This window comes from Saimiri boliviensis, chromosome 9, assembly GCF_048565385.1.
Source record: "Saimiri boliviensis isolate mSaiBol1 chromosome 9, mSaiBol1.pri, whole genome shotgun sequence".
Classification (NCBI taxonomy): Eukaryota; Metazoa; Chordata; class Mammalia; order Primates; family Cebidae; genus Saimiri; species Saimiri boliviensis.
The window spans coordinates 99751538-99769305 of record NC_133457.1 but is presented as its reverse complement, the minus strand read 5'-3'; the positions used below and the strand labels follow the sequence as shown (position 1 = coordinate 99769305).

Sequence of the window (17768 nt, the reverse complement as noted above, 5' to 3'; positions counted from 1 at the left end):
GTCATTTCTATGATTGTCAAATGATAGTGTAATTCTTCCTTCTACATTTTTTTTTTTTTTTTGAGACGGAGTTTCGCTCTTGTTACCCAGGCTGGAGTGCAATGGCGCGATCTCGGCTCACCGCAACCTCCGCCTCCTGGGTTCAGGCAATTCTCCTGCCTCAGCCTCCTGAGTAGCTGGGATTACAGGCATGCGCCACCATGCCCAGCTAATTTTTTGTATTTTTAGTAGAGACAGGGTTTCACCATGTTGACCAGGATGGTCTCGATCTCTTGACCTCGTGATCCACCCGCCTCGGCCTCCCAAAGTGCTGGGATTACAGGCTTGAGCCACCGCACCCGGCTCTTCCTTCTACATTTATTAAGAGCTTTTCCGCCGGGCGCAGTGGCTCACGCCTATAATCCCAGCACTTTGGGAGGCCGAGGCGGGTGGATCACGAGGTCAAGAGATCAAGACCATCCTGGTCAACATGATGAAACCCCGTCTCTACTAAAAATACAAAAAAAAAATCAGCTGGGCATGGTGGCGCGTGCCTGTAATCCCAGCTACTCAGGAGGCTGAGGCAGGAGAATTGCCTGAACCCAGGAGGTGGAGGTTGCGGTGAGCCGAGATTGTGCCATTGCACTCCAGCCCAGGTAACAAGAGTGAAACTCCATCTCCAAAAAAAAAAAAAAAAAAAGAGCTTTTCCTTCTCCCCCAGCAATTAATCCATAGTATGGATTCTTACTGAATTAAATTGATCATTATTAAATAGGTTACAATCTGATGCTCAAACTCTTCTGGATTTGTCCAGGGGAATCTCTCTCTTCTGGGTTTTAATTCAAGCTGTGATTTAGGGCTAGTCCCCTCCTCTCTTTGAACTTCAGATTCCTCATGTGTAGGAGAGAGTTAAATGCCCAGTTTACAAGGGTGAATGAATGAAATGTACCCAGGATCCTAGATCTCAGGGCTGGTTGGGGTGATTTCAGGACTGGTGTAGTCCTGAGAGGTCCAGGATTTGACAGTATTTCTTGATCTTCTCTGCAGGCATCCAGGGCATTGTGGATGCCTACCGCCAGGCCCTGCCCCAAGTCCGCCTCTATGGCCCCACCAACTTTGCACCCATCATCAACCACGTGGCCAGGTTTGCAGCCCAGGCTGCACATCAGGGGACTGCCTCGGTGAGAGTCGTGGATGGCAGTGGTGGCAATCAAGGGCTTCCTGAGGGTTATGTACAACTTTTTTTCTTTTCTTGAGATGGGGTCTTGCTTTGTCACCCAGGCTGGAGTGTAGTGGCGCAATCTCAGCTCACTGCAACCTCTGCCTCCCAGGTTCAAGCGATTCTCCTGCCTCAGCCTCCCTAGTAGCTTGGATTACAGGTGTGCGCCACTATGCCCGGCTAATTTTTGTATTTTTAGTAGAGATGGGGTTTCACCATGTTGGTCAGGCTGGTCACAACTCCTGACCTCAAGTGATCTGCCCACCTTGGCCTCCCGAAGTGCTGGGATTACAGGCATGAACCATTGTGTGGGGCCTGTAATAAGAGACTTCTTCTTAGTGTGGAGATGTGTGGCTGGGGTGTTTGCAGGGGTTTGGGAGGAGGATCTGCCTCAGGGCATGAATGGTCTTGTCCCCAGCAATACTTCGTGCTGTTGCTGCTGACTGATGGTGCTGTGACCGATGTGGAGGCCACACGTGAAGCTGTGGTGCGTGCCTCGAACCTGCCCATGTCAGTGATCATTGTGGGTGTGGGTGGCGCTGACTTTGAGGCCATGGAGCAGCTGGATGCTGATGGTGGACCCCTGCATACACGTTCTGGGCAGGCCGCTGCCCGTGACATTGTGCAATTTGTACCCTACCGCCGGTTCCAAAATGTGAGTGGGTGCAAATTTGATCTGGGAGTTTACCCTTTCACCTTTCCCTGATGTGAGTAGGGTTGAGGCCCAAGGGATGCTTATATTTCCTCTAAGTTTGGGGCAGGGTTGGGTTCTTGGGGATGAAATGCAGACTTTGGACAGCTGTTCTGGGCCACCACTGACCTCTCCCTTCTCTTGGCAGGCCCCTCGGGAGGCATTGGCACAGACCGTGCTCGCAGAGGTGCCCACACAACTGGTCTCCTACTTCAGGGCCCAGGGTTGGGCCCCGCTCAAGCCACTTCCACCCTCAGCCAAGGGCCCAGCACAGGCCCCCCAGGCCTAGGTTCCCTTGGAGGCTGTGGCAAGTCCTCAATTCTGTGCCCCAGAGGATCTCTGGGCCACAACCCAATGCTTCACACTCTCCTCAATGCTAGCATTTTGTATTTTTTGATACTTTTATACTTGTTTCTGCTATTGCTCCTCTTGATCCCACCTTCTTGCTCCTGACAACCCTCGTTCAATAAAGACCAGTGAAGACAAATGCTTTGCCACCACTCTGTGTTTTTAGGTGGGAGGCTGCTATTAATGTCCCCTCTCCGCACCTCAGTTTATTGACTTAGAGGTTGTTAAGTAACGGATTCCTCTGATGAAAAGCCCCACTCAAAAAAATCGAGTATTTCTGGGCAGATATCTATTCGTTCTAGAGACATTAACTCACTGTTTTTGAAACTACTGCCAGGGGTGGTAGCATGTGCCTGTAGTCCTCAGCTTGGGAGGCTGAGGTGGAAGGACTGCTTGAGCCCAGGAGCTCCAGACCAGGTTAATTTTTTTTTTTTTTTTTTTTTTTTTTTTTGAGACAGTCTTGCTGTCATGCAAGCTGGAGTGCAATGGCGTGATCTTGGCTCACTGCAACCTCTGCTTCCCAGGTTCAAGTGATTCTCCGCCTCAGCCTCCTGAGCAGCTGGGACTACAGGCACCTGCAACCATGCCTGGCTAATTTTTTTGTCTTTTTAGTAGAGATGGAGTTTCACCATATTGGCCAGGATAGTGTCAAACTCCTGACCTTGTGATCTGCCCACCTCAGCCTCCCAAAGTGTTGGGGTTACAGGTATGAGCCACTGTTCCTAGGCTAATTTTTGTATTTTTAGTAGAGATAGGGTATCACCATGTTGACCAGGATGGTCTCGATCTCTTGCCTCATGATCCACCTGCCTTTGCCTCTCAAAGTGCTGGGATTACAAGTGTGAGCCACCACACCGGCCTTATTATTTAAAGCTGTCTCCTTTATTTTTTAAAGCTATCTCCTACAGGAAGGAAAATCCCCAAAATTTAAACAGTGGATAAATGCTACCCTACTCTGTGTGTGTGTGTGTGTGTGTGTGTGTGTGTGTGTGTGTGTGTGTGTTAGACACTCCGAGTTTCACTTTTTTTTTATTTTGTTTTGAGATGGAGTCTCACTCTGTCCCCCAGGCTGGAGTGCAGTGGTGTGATCTCTGCTTACAGCAGCCTCTGCCTCCTGGGTTCAAGCAATTCTCCTGCCTCAGCCTCCAGAGTAGCTGTGACTAGGAATGTACCAGTCTCTTATTCACGGAGATTTGAGGTCCAGTTTTTTTTCAACAATGCTATAATGAACATCCTTGTACATGTATCTTTGTGTACTTAATAGGAATGTTTCTGAAAAATTTGTTCCTAAAAGTGGAAATGCTAGATAAGAGTATATTTAACATTTTTTTGCCGGGCACGATGGCTCAAGCCTGTAATCCCAGCACTTTGGGAGGCCGAGGTGGGCGGATCACGAGGTCAAGAGATCAAGACCATCCTGGCCAACATTGTGAAACCACGTCTCTACTAAAAATACAAAAATTAGCTGGGCATGGTGGCGTGTGCCTGTAGTCGCAGCTACTCGGGAGGCTGAGGCAGGAGAATTGCTTGAACCCAGGAAGTGGAGGTTGCAGTGAGCCGAGACTGTGCCACTGCATTCCAGCCTGGCAACAGAGTGAGACTCTGTCTCACACACACACACACACACACAAAAGTATATTTAACATTTTTTAAAATTAGCTGAGTGTGGTGTTGGGTGCCTGTAATCCCAGCTACTGGAGGGGGAGGCTGAAGCAGAAGAATCGCTTGAATGCGGGAGGCAGAGGTTGCAGTGAGCTGAGACCACACCATTGCACTCCAGCCTGGGCGACAGAGTGAGACTACGTCTCAAAAAAGTTGCCCTACGCCGGGCGCGGTGGCTCAAGCCTGTAATTCCAGCACTTTGGGAGGCTGAGGCGGGTGGATCACAAGGTCAAGAGATCGAGACCATCCTGGTCAACATGGTGAAACCCCGTCTCTACTAAAAATACAAAAAATTAGCTGGGCATGGTGGCACGTGCCTGTAATCCCAGCTACTCAGGAGGCTGAGGCAGGAGAATTGCCTGAACCCAGGAGGCAGAGGTCGTGGTGAGCCGAGATCGCGCCATTGCACTCCAGCCTGGGTAACAAGAGCGAAACTCTCAGGAAAAAAAAAAAAAAAAAAAAAAAAAAATTGCCCTCCAAGATGCTGCATGTTTCTTTGCTCATGCTGGTCCTCCTTTCCCACTCCTAGGTAGAACTCATTAATCCTTTGTTGCCTGTCTCCTCCATCTTTTTTCCTTGCAATTCTACTCTTGACCCTTTGAGTGAAGAATTCTTGGATCTGGAAGTGCATCATCCTGTTTCCTGGAACCTCTTCTTTCACCTGCCAGCCTCCTTGAGGGCAGGGACTGGTGAACACTAAATCATCTATGCTGTGCCTCACACAGAGTTGGGCAGTCAGATCTCAATAAGGACAACCTATGTAGGAGGTACCAGGCCTGCATCAGCCTGTGACTCAAGCTTCCTAGAGGTTCTCAAGTTTCCTTAGCTTTTGAGTGTGTGCCTGCAGAAAGGGGGTAGCTGCCCTACCTCTCCACCTGTATCTGGCAGGAGTTGGGGACTTTTCCACTTATGCTGGGAATTAAGCACAAAGGTGGGTTCAGGCTGCCTGCAGCTCTGCAGTTAGAGGGCAGCCTCTGGAGGAGGGTTGGCATGGGTACTGCTCTGGCGCTGCCTTTCACTAGCTGTGTGGCATTGAACAGATTTCCTGACCTGAGCAGCTTCCCTCTCTGGTTGTGAGGATAAGGTTAGGTAATGTGTGTAATATCCACAGGACTGTTTCTTGTATATAGTAGACACTCCACAAAGAGGAGCTGCTATTACCATCTTGATCTAGATGCATTTCTAGATGCATTGCTTTCTCCAAGAAAAGTGGTTGCATTGGGAAGTCCATCTCACCATACTTAGATGCAACAACAGCTAAAGCTCTCCCACAGAGCATTCCAAAGCACTGATCCAGCTTCTGCTCCAACAATCAGCATGTTTAATGGGGCCCCCCTGTGGCACTGCCCTCATCCCCCTCTGAGGTTCGCACACCATGGGCACGGACTCGATACAAGCATGTGAAACGGGGGTGGCCCCAGTTGCTTAGAATCTGGATCTTCACCTTGGGAAAGGCAGCTGGGGGGTCATTCTGGGGAGACAAATGGATCATGTCAAGGGCTACCCTCCTCTTGGGTCATTCACCTCTCACTACCCCAACTCCCTTCACATCTTCACCCTAGAGACACACCTGCAAGTGGAAAGTTTGAATCTCCGATTTCTCAACATCAAAGATGAATTTCCCCAAGAAAACTTCAGTCTCATCATCAACTTGGAGGCCCTGGTGGGTGAAGAGTGAAAGGAGGAACCGTTAAGGGGCCAGGTGGAGGGGGGAGAAGAAAACTTTGCTGAGGATCCTCTATGTATTCAATAGCTATATGCATGTTCTCATGTATTTTTTTGATGGTCATATACTATAATTCAGAATGCGGGTTCTAAGAAACCAGGTTTTAAGGTGTTTGTTTGTTTGTTTGTTTGTTTGTTTTGAGACGGAGTTTCGCTCTTGTTACCCAGGCTGGAGTGCAGTGGCGTGATCTCGGCTCACCACAACCTCCGCCTCCTGGGTTCAGGCAATTCTTCTGCCCCAGCCTCCTGAGCAGCTGGGATTACAGGCACGCGCCACCATGCCCAGCTAATTTTTTGTATTTTTAGTAGAGACGGGGTTTCACCATGTTGACCAGGATGGTCTCGATCTCTTGACCTTGTGATCCACCCATCTCGGCCTCCCAAAGTGCTGGGATTACAGGCGTGAGCCACCGTGCCCGGCAGTTTTTAAGTTTTAGTCCTGCCAATCGTTGGTTGTCTTACCTTGGACATATATCCCCTCTCTGAGCATTACTTTCCCCATCTTTAAAGAGGGGGATAATAATAGTACATCATAGGCTGCTATGTAGAGGCAATGCAGGTGTGGTGGTTCATGCCTGTAATCCCAGCACTTCAGAAGGTCGAGGTGGGCAGACCATTTGAGGTCAGGAGTTTGAGACCAGCCTGGACAACACAGCAAAACCCTCATCTCTACTAAAAATACAAAAACTAGCCGGGCGTGGTGTCACACGCCGGGAGGATGAAGCACAAGAATCGCCTGAACCCCAGAGGCTAAGGTTGCCAGTGAGCTGAGATTGTACCCCTGCACTCCAGCAACTTGGGTGACAGAGTGAGACTCCATCTCAAAAATAACAGGAAAAGAGCCGGACGCGGTGGCTCAAGCCTGTAATCCCAGCACTTTGGGAGGCTGAGGTGGGTGGATCACGAGGTCAAGAGATCGAAACCATCCTGGTCAACATGGTGAAACCCCGTCTCTACTAAAAATACAAAAAATAGCCGGGCGCGGTGGCTCAAGCCTGTAATCCCAGCACTTTGGGAGGCCGAGGCGGGTGGATCACGAGGTCGAGAGATCGAGACCATCCTGGTCAACATGGTGAAACCCCGTCTCTACTCAAAATACAAAAAATTAGCTGGGCATGGTGGCACGTGCCTGTAATCCCAGCTACTTAGGAGGCTGAGGCAGGAGAATTGCCTGAGCCCAGGAGGCGGAGGTTGCGGTGAGCCGAGATCGTGCCATTGCACTCCAGCCTGGGTAACAAGAGCGAAACTCCGTCTCAAAAAAAAAAAAAAAAAAAAAAATACAAAAAATTAGCTGGGCATGGTGGCGCGTGCCTGTAATCCCAGCCACTCAGGAGGCTGAGGCAGGAGAACTGCCTGAACCCAGGAGGCGGAGGTTGCGGTGAGCCGAGATCGCGCCATTGCACTCCAGCCTGGGTAACGAGTTAAACTCCATCTCAAAAATAATAATAATAATAATAATGACAGGAAAAGAATGCATGTAAACTGCTTGGCACGGAGTAATTGCTCTACAAGCAATTACTAATGTCTGGATATGGTTTATGATTATAACCTGCTGCAGCTCTGAGAGGCAAATAGTAGTATCTCCACTTTATAGATGAGCAAGCAGAGACTCAAATAATGGCAACAGTCCTCAGTACTGCTGGGGCTTTCTAAGCAAAAATCCCCCACCTCCTGACCTCGTCCGCACTCACAAAGACTGCGAAGTCACGGGGGGCGCTGTTGGCTCCTCCGGTGTGCGCCACGCTGGGCGGAGGATGCTGCAAGGTGATGTCGCTCAGCTGCACTCGGCCGGGTAGTCGGATCACCACGTGGCCTTGGTCGCCCTCAAAAGCCCAGCAATTCCCGGGGAACACGTCGGGCTGCAGGCGGGTGGAGGGACCATTGGAACCGTGGGACAGAGCAACTGCTGCCGCTCCTCAGCCCAGGCCTCAGTTCGACCCCATCCATCGGCCCGCCCAGAGGTTCACCTCCAGCCCGCCAGGGGCACCGTCTCTAGCATTGCCAGGTCTCTCCTTGGATTAAACGCCATCCTCGAGCCCCACCCAGGACAAGCCAGGCCCCGCCTAGCGCCACGCCCTCGGCTTCGCCAGGCTCCACCTGTAGGGCGGGGTTTTGGTCCTTTCCCCAGCGTCCAGCCCCGGGTCCCATCCCGGGACATTTCCAGGCTCACCTCCAGGATAACCGTGGGCGGCCGCGCGTAGTTCCAGAAGCTGAAGCGATTCCAAAAGTAGGCAGTGTTCCTGTCTTCGTAGTCGTGGGATGTCTTCTCTAGGTCGATGGAGGCTCCTGGAGTAGGGAGAAGTAACCTTCAGGGGTTCCCAGGCCTTGCCGGGAGTCGGCGTGGTGGGGGCGGCGGTGGATCTGTCCGAGCCTCTGTCTTCGGCCAGTCTGGTGCATGAGTCTGTCTGTGTCAGTGTCTCGGTCTCTTTCCTGTCTGCGTCTGTCTTTCAGTGTCTCCGGGTCTTACCCACAGAGCTCAGCGCATAGTCTGGCTTTCGCACAAAGTCCTCACTCAGCCTCTGGAACACAAGCTTGGCCACCCTCTGCAAGGAAGGAGGGCGAGGCCTGGAGGGGCGGGGCTTGCGAGCTGCTTTTACAGGTGGGCAGGACCTCGGGGAACTGGGTGCTTTGGGATGGACTTCGAGGGCCCGGGAGAAATCCCGCAAGGCTCTGGGCGGAGCTTATGTCTCAGGAACCTGGGAGCAGGGATTCACCAGGGGTTTCCAAGGTGGGCTGAGGCTCACCTCGCTGTTGGCTGCGCGAACAGTGGACACCTCCTTGTGGAGTTTATCCAGCTCTGCTTGGAGCTGCTGCAGCTGCTGCGTCTGGGAGCGCACGCGCTCGTGGTACTCGCTGGAAGTGGGAGGTGGGCGCCGTAGAGTTGGCTCCCTGTCCCCCTGCATACCTTCAAGGCCCCCCACGCCTTCAAGATTCTCAAAGAAACAACTTTGAGCCCCCCAATTTCCCACCCTAGGGGCCCTCTTTCACCTTAGAGTAAGCATCTCCTTAGGTTCCTGTTGGAGGAAGGGACAAAACAGAGCGGCTCAGCTCCCGTCGCCCTTGCTCCTACCTCAGCCTGGAAACCGCCAGATCGAGGGGCTTCCTTTTTGAAGACTGTGTCCCCTTTCCTCGATTCTTCCTTGACCTCCCAGTATCAGAAGCCCCAAGAGACCTTCAAGCACAATCCCTCACAAATCTGTTTAGATCCAGCCTTCTTAAGGACTGTAGCCCCTACGTCAACAGTCCAGGGGACCCCCACAATCTCCAGGTTCATAACCTGCCAGCCTCCTACCCCAGGACAATCTCCCCAACTTACATTCTCCAAAGGAGAGGCCAGGTACAGAAGCCCCAACCAGATTACTGGAGAAAGAGTAGGGGGGTGTCTCAGGGGAAGGAAAAAGAGAATGGGTTTCTCTGGCATACGGGGACAGTGGGAAGAGGCTTGAGGGGGTTAAGCCTGGGGAGGGCGATGGAAATCTGAGGGGGAACTAGAGGGCTCTGCAGGGGAATGCCAGGAGCTGCAGGAGCGAGGATGTAGGAGAAAATGTGCAGGGTTTGCCTCCAAAGCACTCAGCGCTGGGGCTCCAGGGAATTCAGTGCCCCTCACCTGCCAGAAAGAGGCTCAGCAGCGACACAGCCGTGAACAGGAAGCGGATGGAACAGACCTCCCTGGGGAACCGGAGGGAGGCTGAAGTCCCGATCTGCTCAACCCTCCAGCCCCCACCCCAGGGTTCTAGACCCAGCTCCTGCCAACACGACTTAATCGGATCTGAATTGGCCCTGGGGCGCCCGCGTCCCTCCCTCTGACCTGTATACGCTGACCAGGGCGTCTCCTGCCAGGGATAACGACACCCTCAGCACCTGAAAGAGCAGGCCTGAGGCCAGGACAGGGGGTCGGAGAAGGTCCCACGGCGGAGAGAGGCGGGGGCTCAGCGAGCGTGGTGTCCGGGTTCAGAAGGGGCCCGGGAGGGGTCGGGGGTGGACCTGGGGCTCAGGAAGAGAGGGGTGGGCTAGGAGAATTAGATGGGGGCTAAGAGAATGAGGTGAGTTTCGGAGAGGGTCTCGATACTCAGACAGGGTCCGGGGGCTCAGAGAGAACTGAAGTTCGGAGAGGGGAGCCCGAGGGTCAGAGGGGATCGCGGCTGGCCTGGCCCGTACTCAGAAAGCTCTTGGACAGCCGCGGGGGAGGCATCTCCTGCCTCAGATCCAGGGTCGGGAGAAGGGCGAGCGGCTCCTCAGAGACAACTGGAGACCCAGTCGGTTCTGCGGGAACCGAAGGGCTCCACTGGGGCATTGCGCACCGCGGACCCATTTTCCCCTCGATACCCGGCTGCAGGTCCCTCAGCCCAGAAGCCAGAAAGCTGGGCAGCCTCCCACAGGCTTTGGTCCCACCGCAGCCCGATCGCGGCTCCCACTCCGCGGCCCCGCCCCTCAGGGAGGCTCGGTCCCACCCCCAAACGGATGACCCGCCTCCAGCCTTAGGTCTTGGTGGAGCCCAATTGTCCTGGAGCTACTCACGCTAACACTGAGGCCGCGCCTCCTTAGTGGCGCCCAATCACAAGATTTTTCCCCGCCCCTTCGCATGCCGTCCATCACACCAAGGCCCCGCCTCTTAAGGATCTCATTTACCCTACAGGCCCCACCTCGTAGCGGGAGCCCATACATCATCTTAGCCCCGTCCCCGCCCCGCCCTTAGGCCCCGCCCCCTCCACAGGCTCACCGGGGGTCGACCCCGCCCGCACCCGAGGCCCCGCCCCTCACGGTTGCCGCGCCACCGGCGGTCTCCCGGTTGTGGCTCCGAGGCGCCGGCTTCTCCCGAGAGCTTCCTGCCCATGTGGTTCCTCCGGGCACTCCCGCGCCCAAGGCGGGCTCACCGCAGCTGGGGCCCTGGGCTCTTCTGCCCTCCGGCTCCCCTGGCCCCGGCCCCGCTGACCCGCGCCCGTTGCTGTCCTCCGAAGTGACGCTCATTGAGCTGTTCTCGCTGAAAAAGTTGGGCGTGTGCTTGAGCGGGGACGAGGCCGAGCCCGGGCGGGAGCTTCGGCGCATCCTGACCCGGCGCTGGCCCGTCGCGGACGCTAAAGCCGCAGCCGCGGTCTCCAAGTCCCTGGGGCCCTCCTTCAGCCGCTGCCGCCGCGGGGACCCCACGGACCCTGCGTGAAGTTGGCAGGCCCAGCGGCCGCACCCGCCCTCGCGCTGTGTCCCGTGCGGCTGTGACGTCACAGAGGAGCTTCGGTCTCCACGGGCTGCCCTGGCTGTGCGTCACTGGGAGCCGTAGCCATGGCAGCCTCTCCTATTTATGACTTTTTTTTTTCTTAAGAGACAGGGTCTTTCTCACTGCCCAGGCTTGAGTGCAGGGGCTGCATCATAGCTCATTGTAACCTCGAACTCCTGGGCTCAACAGATCCTCCAGCCTTGGCCTCCCAAAGTGCTAGGAGTACAGGTGTGCCCACCGCGCCAAGCCTCTTTTAAAGCAAACGATGATGTCACAGCACTTCCCAGAAAACCCCATCTAAAATTGCACTCACAGTATAACAGTTTCTTTCTCCTTTCCGTCCTTCCTTTTTCTCCTCTCTCTCTCTCTCTCTCTCTCTCTCTCTCTCTCATTCTCTCTCTCCTTTCTCTCTCTTCTCTTGCTCTGTTGCCCAGGCTGGAGTGCAATGGCATGATCTTGGCTCACTGCAACCTCTGCCTCCCGGGTTCAAGCGATTGCCTCAGCCTCCTGATTACAGGCGCCGGCCACCCATCTGGCTAATTTTTGTGTTTTTAGTAGAAACAGGGTTTCACCATGTTGACCAAGCTGTTCTCAAACTCCTGACCTTAGGTGATGTGCCCTCCTCGGCCTCCCAGAGTGCTGGGATTACAGGTGTCAGCCACTGTGCCCGGCCCATTTATTTATTTCCTTATTAGGTGTCACGGGTACTAGAATATAACTTAATGAGGGCACAGATTTTTGTTCACTACTGTATCCTCCAGCACCTAGATATGCCCAGCATATAGTTGGTCCTCAAATATTTGCAAATAATGAACATTAGGAAGGAGCAGGGCATCACACAGGGCACTTCTAAATACTTAGTCCCCTTTATTTTGCAAGCCCTTCAGCCCGCTCCTCTCATCCTAGGTCAGGGAGCTCAGTCAAGTCCCTCCTGTTGGGAACCAGCCTTGGGACTCTTAATCCCAGGGTAGTGGGTTTGAGCCCCACGTTGGGTACCAGATGTTGAGAACCAGCCCAACCCTGTATTTGGGTGCTCCATATCCTGGCAGTGATGAGGGAGTGAGAAAAGAAAGACAAAGACACGATAATAGAATTTTACAGCATGAGTCTAGGGATCCAACACATTCTCTCTCAAGGGGTGATCTGAGTTGGCCGTTGAGCTCTGGACTCCAAGTGCTTTTATTAGGTGTATTATCTTGTTAATCTTGCAGGCTATGGGGAGGGGGTTGAAGAAGATAGCCAGAGGAAGAGCATGTGTCTACAGCATTCAATGGCAAACATAGTTCTTCTAAGAAATGCTAACTAAGGACACTGAGACTTTACCACCCATTGTCTAATCAGGTGCTTTGGCAACAGAGGTATAGCAGATAAAACACCATAAGGTCTGACCACACACAATGCATCAAGGGGCTTTTATCTCCCGAGCATTGTGGACACAGGGCAATTGGAATTGCTCCATATTCTGAGAACATAGGCAGAGCCTGCGGTGTTCCTTGATCTCTGCCCTGTAAGGCCTTCTGGCCTTACCAGCTCCCATCGACAAAGACCCTCCCTGAGTCTTGTGAGCAGAGGTTGCATTTCCTCCCCAGAGTCTTTTGCATAGGCTCCCTTTATGATATCCTTATACAAACTCTATGTTGGGAAGAGCTGTGGGACCAAAGCAGTTTTTTTTCTGCTCTGCAACCACACTGCAGTGTTATGCCGTTCTAGGGCACTCTCAGATGCTCTATACCATAGGCCTGCTGTTACCGCTTAATCTCTGCTTTTATTTTACTGCAGCATAGTTTGGATATGACCCGTGACACAAATCTCAGTGTGTAAAAAGCAAAGCAAGCTTGTAATCATTTAACTATAAGTAACACAGGTCTGCCCCTGGCCATCTTTTCCCACACCTCCCCAAGACCAATGTTTCCCAGTGGTCTGTGGGTTGAGAAGTCAGCACCTGCCAATTATACCCACACTCAGGCTATGCACCTGAGTCATGGAGGAAAGAATGCAGAATCACAGATGGTCACAGCTGGGAGTAGAGGTTCCTGAACTCTTGCTATGTAACAGAATATCAGTGTAGCTTACAGAAATTCAGCTTCCCAGGCACACCTCGTGAGTCTACTCCAGATACTGCAGAATTTCTGAGTTGGTCCAGGAATGTGCTTTTGTTTTTCTTTTTGTTTATTTTTCAGATGGAGTCTCGCTCTGTTGCCCAGGCTGGAGTGCAATGGTATGATCTCGGCTCACTGTAACCTCTGCCTCCCCAAATAGCTGGGATTACAGGTATGCGCCACCACGCCTGCCTAACTTTTTTTTGGTATTTTTAATAGAGACAGGGTTGTACTATGTTGGCCAGGGTGATCTTAAACTCCTTTCCTCAGGTGATCCACCTGCCTCAGCCTTACAGGTATGAACTACTATACCTGGCCGGAGTGTGCATTTGTAACAACCACATTTGTGATCCTGATTAAAGACCACATTTTGGGACCAGGCGTGGTGGCTCATGCCTGTAATCCCAGCACTTTGGGAGGCTGAGGTGGGCGGATCACTTGACGTTGGGCGTTTGAGACCAGCCTGGCAAAGATGGCGAAACCCTGTCTCTACTAAAAATACAAAAATTAGCCAGGCGTGGTTGCGCGTACCTGTAATCCCAGCTACTCGGGAAGCTGAGGCAGAAGGATTGCTTGATCGCAGAAGAATCTCTTGATCCCAGAAAGTGGAGGTTGCAGTGAGCCAACTGAGCCACTGCTCTCCAGGCTGGGCAACAGAGTGAGACTCTGTCTCAAAAAAAAAACAAAAAAAAAAAAAAAAAAAAACACACCACGTTTTGAAAGACAATGCAGTATATCCTGTACAAGTTGCACAGCTAGACAAACAGGTCCAGGTAGGGGAATAACGCACTGCATAACATTAGAATTCCCAAATCCTTCCCTCTGACCCAGTACTCTTACTGCCTGCATACTTTCCTTAGAATGTTAGGAACTGGGGCCAGGTGTGATGGCTCAGGCCTGTACTCCCAACACTTTGGGAGGCTCAGGCAATGGATCACTTGAGGTCAAGAGTTTGAAACCAGACTGATCAATATGGTGAAACCCCGTGTCCACTAAAAATACAAAAATTAGCTGGGCGTGGTGGTGCACGTCTGTAGTTGCAGCTACTTGGGAGGCTGAGGCAGGAGAATCACTTGAACCTAGGAGGCAGAGGTTGGAGTGAGCCGGGATCGCACCACTGCACTCTGGCCTGGGTGATAGAGCTAGACTTCGTCTCAAAAAAACACCAAGAATGTTAGGAACTGGAAGTGGCAGTTCTTAGAGAGGTTGAGGCACAGGGGCAATCTGTTAAGCTGTGTTCCAGCCCAGAGGGGAGATGCCCATGTCAGGCTCCAGAGGGATGACATCAATAACTTTCTTCATTAGGTGTCACAGAGCCCACAAGGAAGAAGGGAGAAGAAGGCGAAGGCACTGCAAACTACAAATTCTGGTTCATACTACCCTATCTCTGCTTCTGCCTTGTTTTCTGTCTGTGAACTCCTTTGGGTCTTAGTGTCCCTATCTGTTAAAAGGGGGAGGTGAAGCCCTCCCCCAGCATCTGAGGGCTTAAGGTCTAACCTGGACCTTTCTTAACAACAGAACAGCCTGTCCCTCTTGTCTGATGTTTTTTAGACCCCCAGACTCATTTGAATACATAACAACTGGCTGGGTCGGGCACGGTGGCTCAAGCCTGTAATCCCAGCACTTTGGGAGGCCGAGGCGGGTGGATCACGAGGTCAAGAGATCGAGACCATCCCGGTCAACATAGTGAAACCCCGTCTCTACTAAAAATACAAAAAATTAGCTGGGCATGGTGGCACGTGCCTGTAATCCCAGCTACTCAGGAGGCTGAGGCAAGAGAATTGCCTGAACCCAGGAGGCGGAGGTTGCAGTGGGCTGAGATCGCGCCATTGCACTCCAGCCTGGGTAACAAGAGCGAAACTCTGTCTCAAAAAAACAAAACAAAACAAAACAAAAACAACTGGCTGGGTGCAGCTTTGGGAGGTCAAGAAGGATGGATCACCTGAGGTCAGGAGTTCAAGACCAGCCTGGCCAACATGGCCAAACCCTGTCTCTACTAAAAATACAAAATTAGCCAGGCATAGTGGTGTGCACCTGTAGTCCCAGCTACTTTGGAGGCTGAGGCAGGAGAATTGCTTAAACCTGGGAGATGGAGGTTGCAGTGAGCCAAGATCACATCACTGTACTCCAGCCTGGGCAACAGAGTGAGACTCTGTCTCAAAACAACAACAGAGAAATAGGCAGAACAGGGCTTTGCAACCTAGTACTGAGACGGAAAAGCTGAAGCACAAGAAAGGACCATGTCTGGGGCAAGGTCACACAGCAAGACCCAGCTCCTCTGACTATCTAATCTTATCTGCTGCTGCTGCCGCCCAATACATTCCTTGTATTCAGGCCAAACTGAACAAATTACATGGCCCAGAAAACATTCTGCATTCCTTCCTGCTGCCTGGGTTTCTGTCTTTGCTCCCAGCTCCTGTCCTTTGAGCCAGGGGTCCCAACCCCCAGGCCATGGACAGGCACTGGTCTGTGGCCTAAGAACCAGGATGCACAGCAGGAGGTGAGCAGTGGGCGAAGAAGCATCACCACCTGAGCTCTGCCTTTCGTCAGATCAGCTGCAGCATTAATTCTCATAGGATCATGAACCCTGTTGGTAACTGTGCATGCGAGGGATCTAGGTTTCGAGCTCCTCATGAGAATCTAATGCCTGATGATCTGAGGTGGAACAGTTTCATCCCCAAACCATCCCCTCCAGCCCCTCCTCCTGCCCCCTACCCTGTCCATGGGAAAACTGTCTTCCATGAAACCCATCTCTGGTCACTGGTGCCAAAAAAGGTTGGAGTCTACTGCTCTAAGCCAATTTTCCTTTCTTTAAAAAAATTTTGGGCCGGGCGCGGTGGCTCACGCCTATAATCCCAGCACTTTGGGAGGCCAAGGTGGGTGGATCACGAGGTCAAGAGTTCGAGACCATCCTGGTCAACATGGTGAAACCCCGTCTCTACCAAAAATACAAAAAACTTAGCTGGGCGTGGTGGTGCGTGCCTGTAATCCCAGCTACTCAGGAGGCTGAGGCAAGAGAATTGCCTGACCCCAGGAGGCGGAGGTTGCGGTGAGCCGAGATCGCGCCATTGCACTCCAGCCTGGGTAACAAGAGCGAAACTCCGTCTCAAAAAAAAAAAAAAAAAATTTTTTTTTTTGAGACAGTGTTTTGCTCTATTGCCTAGGCTGCAGTGGAGTGGCATGATCACAGCTTACTACAACCTCGACCTCCTGGCCTGGAGCAATACTCCTGTCTTGGCTTCCCAAAAGGCGTGAGCCACCATGATGAGCCTAAACCCATTCTAAACATTCCTTCTTTGGGGAAGCCCCTCCAGTCTCTCCACTCTGAGCTCCTGGGCTCTGGCCCTTTTCTGCTCTGAGGGTAATTACAGTCTTTCTAGGCTGTGTTAGTCAGTGGAGTCATGAAGTTGCTGGAAGACAGACACATGTGATTCCCCTCTCATGGCTGGATACCCTGCAGGGTGCCACAGCATGAGTCCTGCACATAGAAGGTGCAGGACACGGTAGATTATCCCTGTAATCCCAGCACTTTGGGAGGCTGAGGAAGGAGGATTGCTAGAGCCTAGGAGACCAGACTGGGCAACAGAGTAAGATCCCACCTCTTAAAAAAATTAGCTGGTGTGAGTGCATGAACTTGTAGCCCCAGCTAGTAGGGAGGCTGAGGCAGAAAGATCACTTATGTCTGGGAAGTTGAGTCTGTAGTGAGCTGTAATTGTGGCACTGCACTCCAGCCTGGGTGACAGAGCAAGATCCTATCTGAAAAAAAAAAAAAGTAAGTAAAAATATATATAGAGAGAGAGTTAGAAAGAAAAGAGAAGAGAAGCCGGGCGCGGTGGCTCAAGCCTGTAATCCCAGCACTTTGGGAGGCTGAGGCGGGTGGATCACGAGGTCAAGAGATCAAGACCATCCTGGTCAACATGGTGAAACCCCGTCTCTACTAAAAAAATACAAAAAATCAGCTGGGCATGGCGGCACGTGCCTGTAATCCCAGCTACTCAGGAGGCTGAGGCAGGAGAATTGCCTGAACCCAGGAGGCGGAGGTTGCGGTGAGCCGAGATCACGCCATTGTACTCCAGCCTGGGTAATAAGAGTGAAACTCCGTCTCAAAAAAAAAAGAAATATTAAGAAAAGAGAAGAGGCCGGGTGTGGTGGCTCACACCTGTAATCCCAGCACTTTGGGAGGCTGAGGTGGGCAGATCACTTGAGGTCAGGAGTTCAAGACCAGCCTGGCCCACATTGTGAAACCCTGTCTCTATGAAAAATACAAAAAATTAGCCAGGTGTGGTGGTGGACATCTGTAATTCCAGCTACCCAGGAGGCTGAGACAGGAGAATTGCTTGAACCCAGGAGTTGAAGGCTGTAGTGAGCTGAAATCATACTACTGCACTCCAGCCGGGGCAACAGAGCAAGACTCTACCAGAAAGAAAGAGAGAGTGAGTGAGAGAGAGAGAGAGAGGAAGGAAGGAGAGAGACAGACAGAGAGAAAAGGAAAGGCAAGGCATGAGGTCTGTGCCCTTGAGGCCTCACCGGCTGGCAGGGAGCAGACTGGGGTCCTGTTTGCTCCCCTTGCCTACCTCCCCACCCTATCCCAGCTCTCATTCCCTGAGAATGCAGGATGGAGGCTGAGGCAGTCCTGCCAGCTTGGAGCTGGTGGACCCAGGGAGGACCGAACTGACCTCAAGGACCTTACCTCCATCTCTCGGTCCTCTCCTCCCGCCCCACCCATGACCCCAGCCCTGCTCCTTGTGTGTTTGACTAGAGGGCAGGGATTGCTAAACCTGCTGGGTAAGTCCAGTGAGTCAGAGGCGATTCAGGTGGGCGGGCTGGTGGGCA

At 52.4% G+C, this 17768-nt stretch overlaps 2 protein-coding genes across 11 annotated transcripts in view; one reads left to right on the top strand and one right to left on the bottom strand.

The window, feature by feature from the left end:
- Positions 1-2378, top strand: part of LOC101040147 (RNA-binding protein 12) — a 41386-nt gene extending 39008 nt beyond the window's left edge. For 8 of the 9 annotated variants that reach the window (XM_010342654.2, XM_010342653.3, XM_010342657.3 and 5 more), the window contains 3 exons: positions 1027-1160; positions 1617-1853; positions 2038-2378. In XM_010342654.2, coding sequence (XP_010340956.1) covers positions 1027-1160; positions 1617-1853; positions 2038-2178 — 512 coding nt within the window. In that variant the 3' untranslated portion in view covers positions 2179-2378. The remainder of the gene's footprint in view (positions 1-1026; positions 1161-1616; positions 1854-2037) is intronic. The other variant, XM_074406446.1, reaches the window with a different exon arrangement.
- A 1535-nt stretch (positions 2379-3913) lies between these two features.
- Positions 3914-10844, bottom strand: SPAG4 (sperm associated antigen 4). 2 transcript variants are annotated; one of them, XM_003932021.4, is made up of 12 exons: positions 10367-10844; positions 9783-9887; positions 9433-9499; positions 9232-9293; positions 8941-8984; positions 8613-8638; positions 8369-8477; positions 8092-8167; positions 7795-7910; positions 7316-7483; positions 5470-5559; positions 3914-5370 (listed from the first exon to the last, which is right to left on the bottom strand). In XM_003932021.4, the coding sequence occupies exons 1-12, from the start codon at positions 10668-10670 to the stop codon at positions 5221-5223; spliced, it is 1317 nt and encodes a 438-aa protein (XP_003932070.1). In that variant the 5' UTR covers positions 10671-10844; the 3' UTR covers positions 3914-5220. The 2 variants fall into 2 exon arrangements, with proteins under 2 accessions (XP_003932070.1, XP_010340963.1); XM_010342661.2 differs by having other exon boundaries at positions 10386-10531.
- Between the last annotated feature and the right edge of the window lie 6924 nt (positions 10845-17768).

Excerpts from the sequence above, each read along its gene's own strand:
- SPAG4 (XM_003932021.4), bottom strand. The coding sequence starts at position 10,670 with ATGCGCCGAAGCTCCCGCCCGGGCTCGGCCTCGTCCCCGCTCAAGCAC. Across the intron at positions 9,500-9,782 it reads GCTGTCCAAGAGCTTTCTGA|GCCTGCTCTTTCAGGTGCTG; the intron begins GTACGGGCCAGG and ends TCCTGGCCTCAG. Across the intron at positions 8,478-8,612 it reads AAGGAGATGCTTACTCTAAG|CGAGTACCACGAGCGCGTGC; the intron begins GTGAAAGAGGGC and ends TCCCACTTCCAG.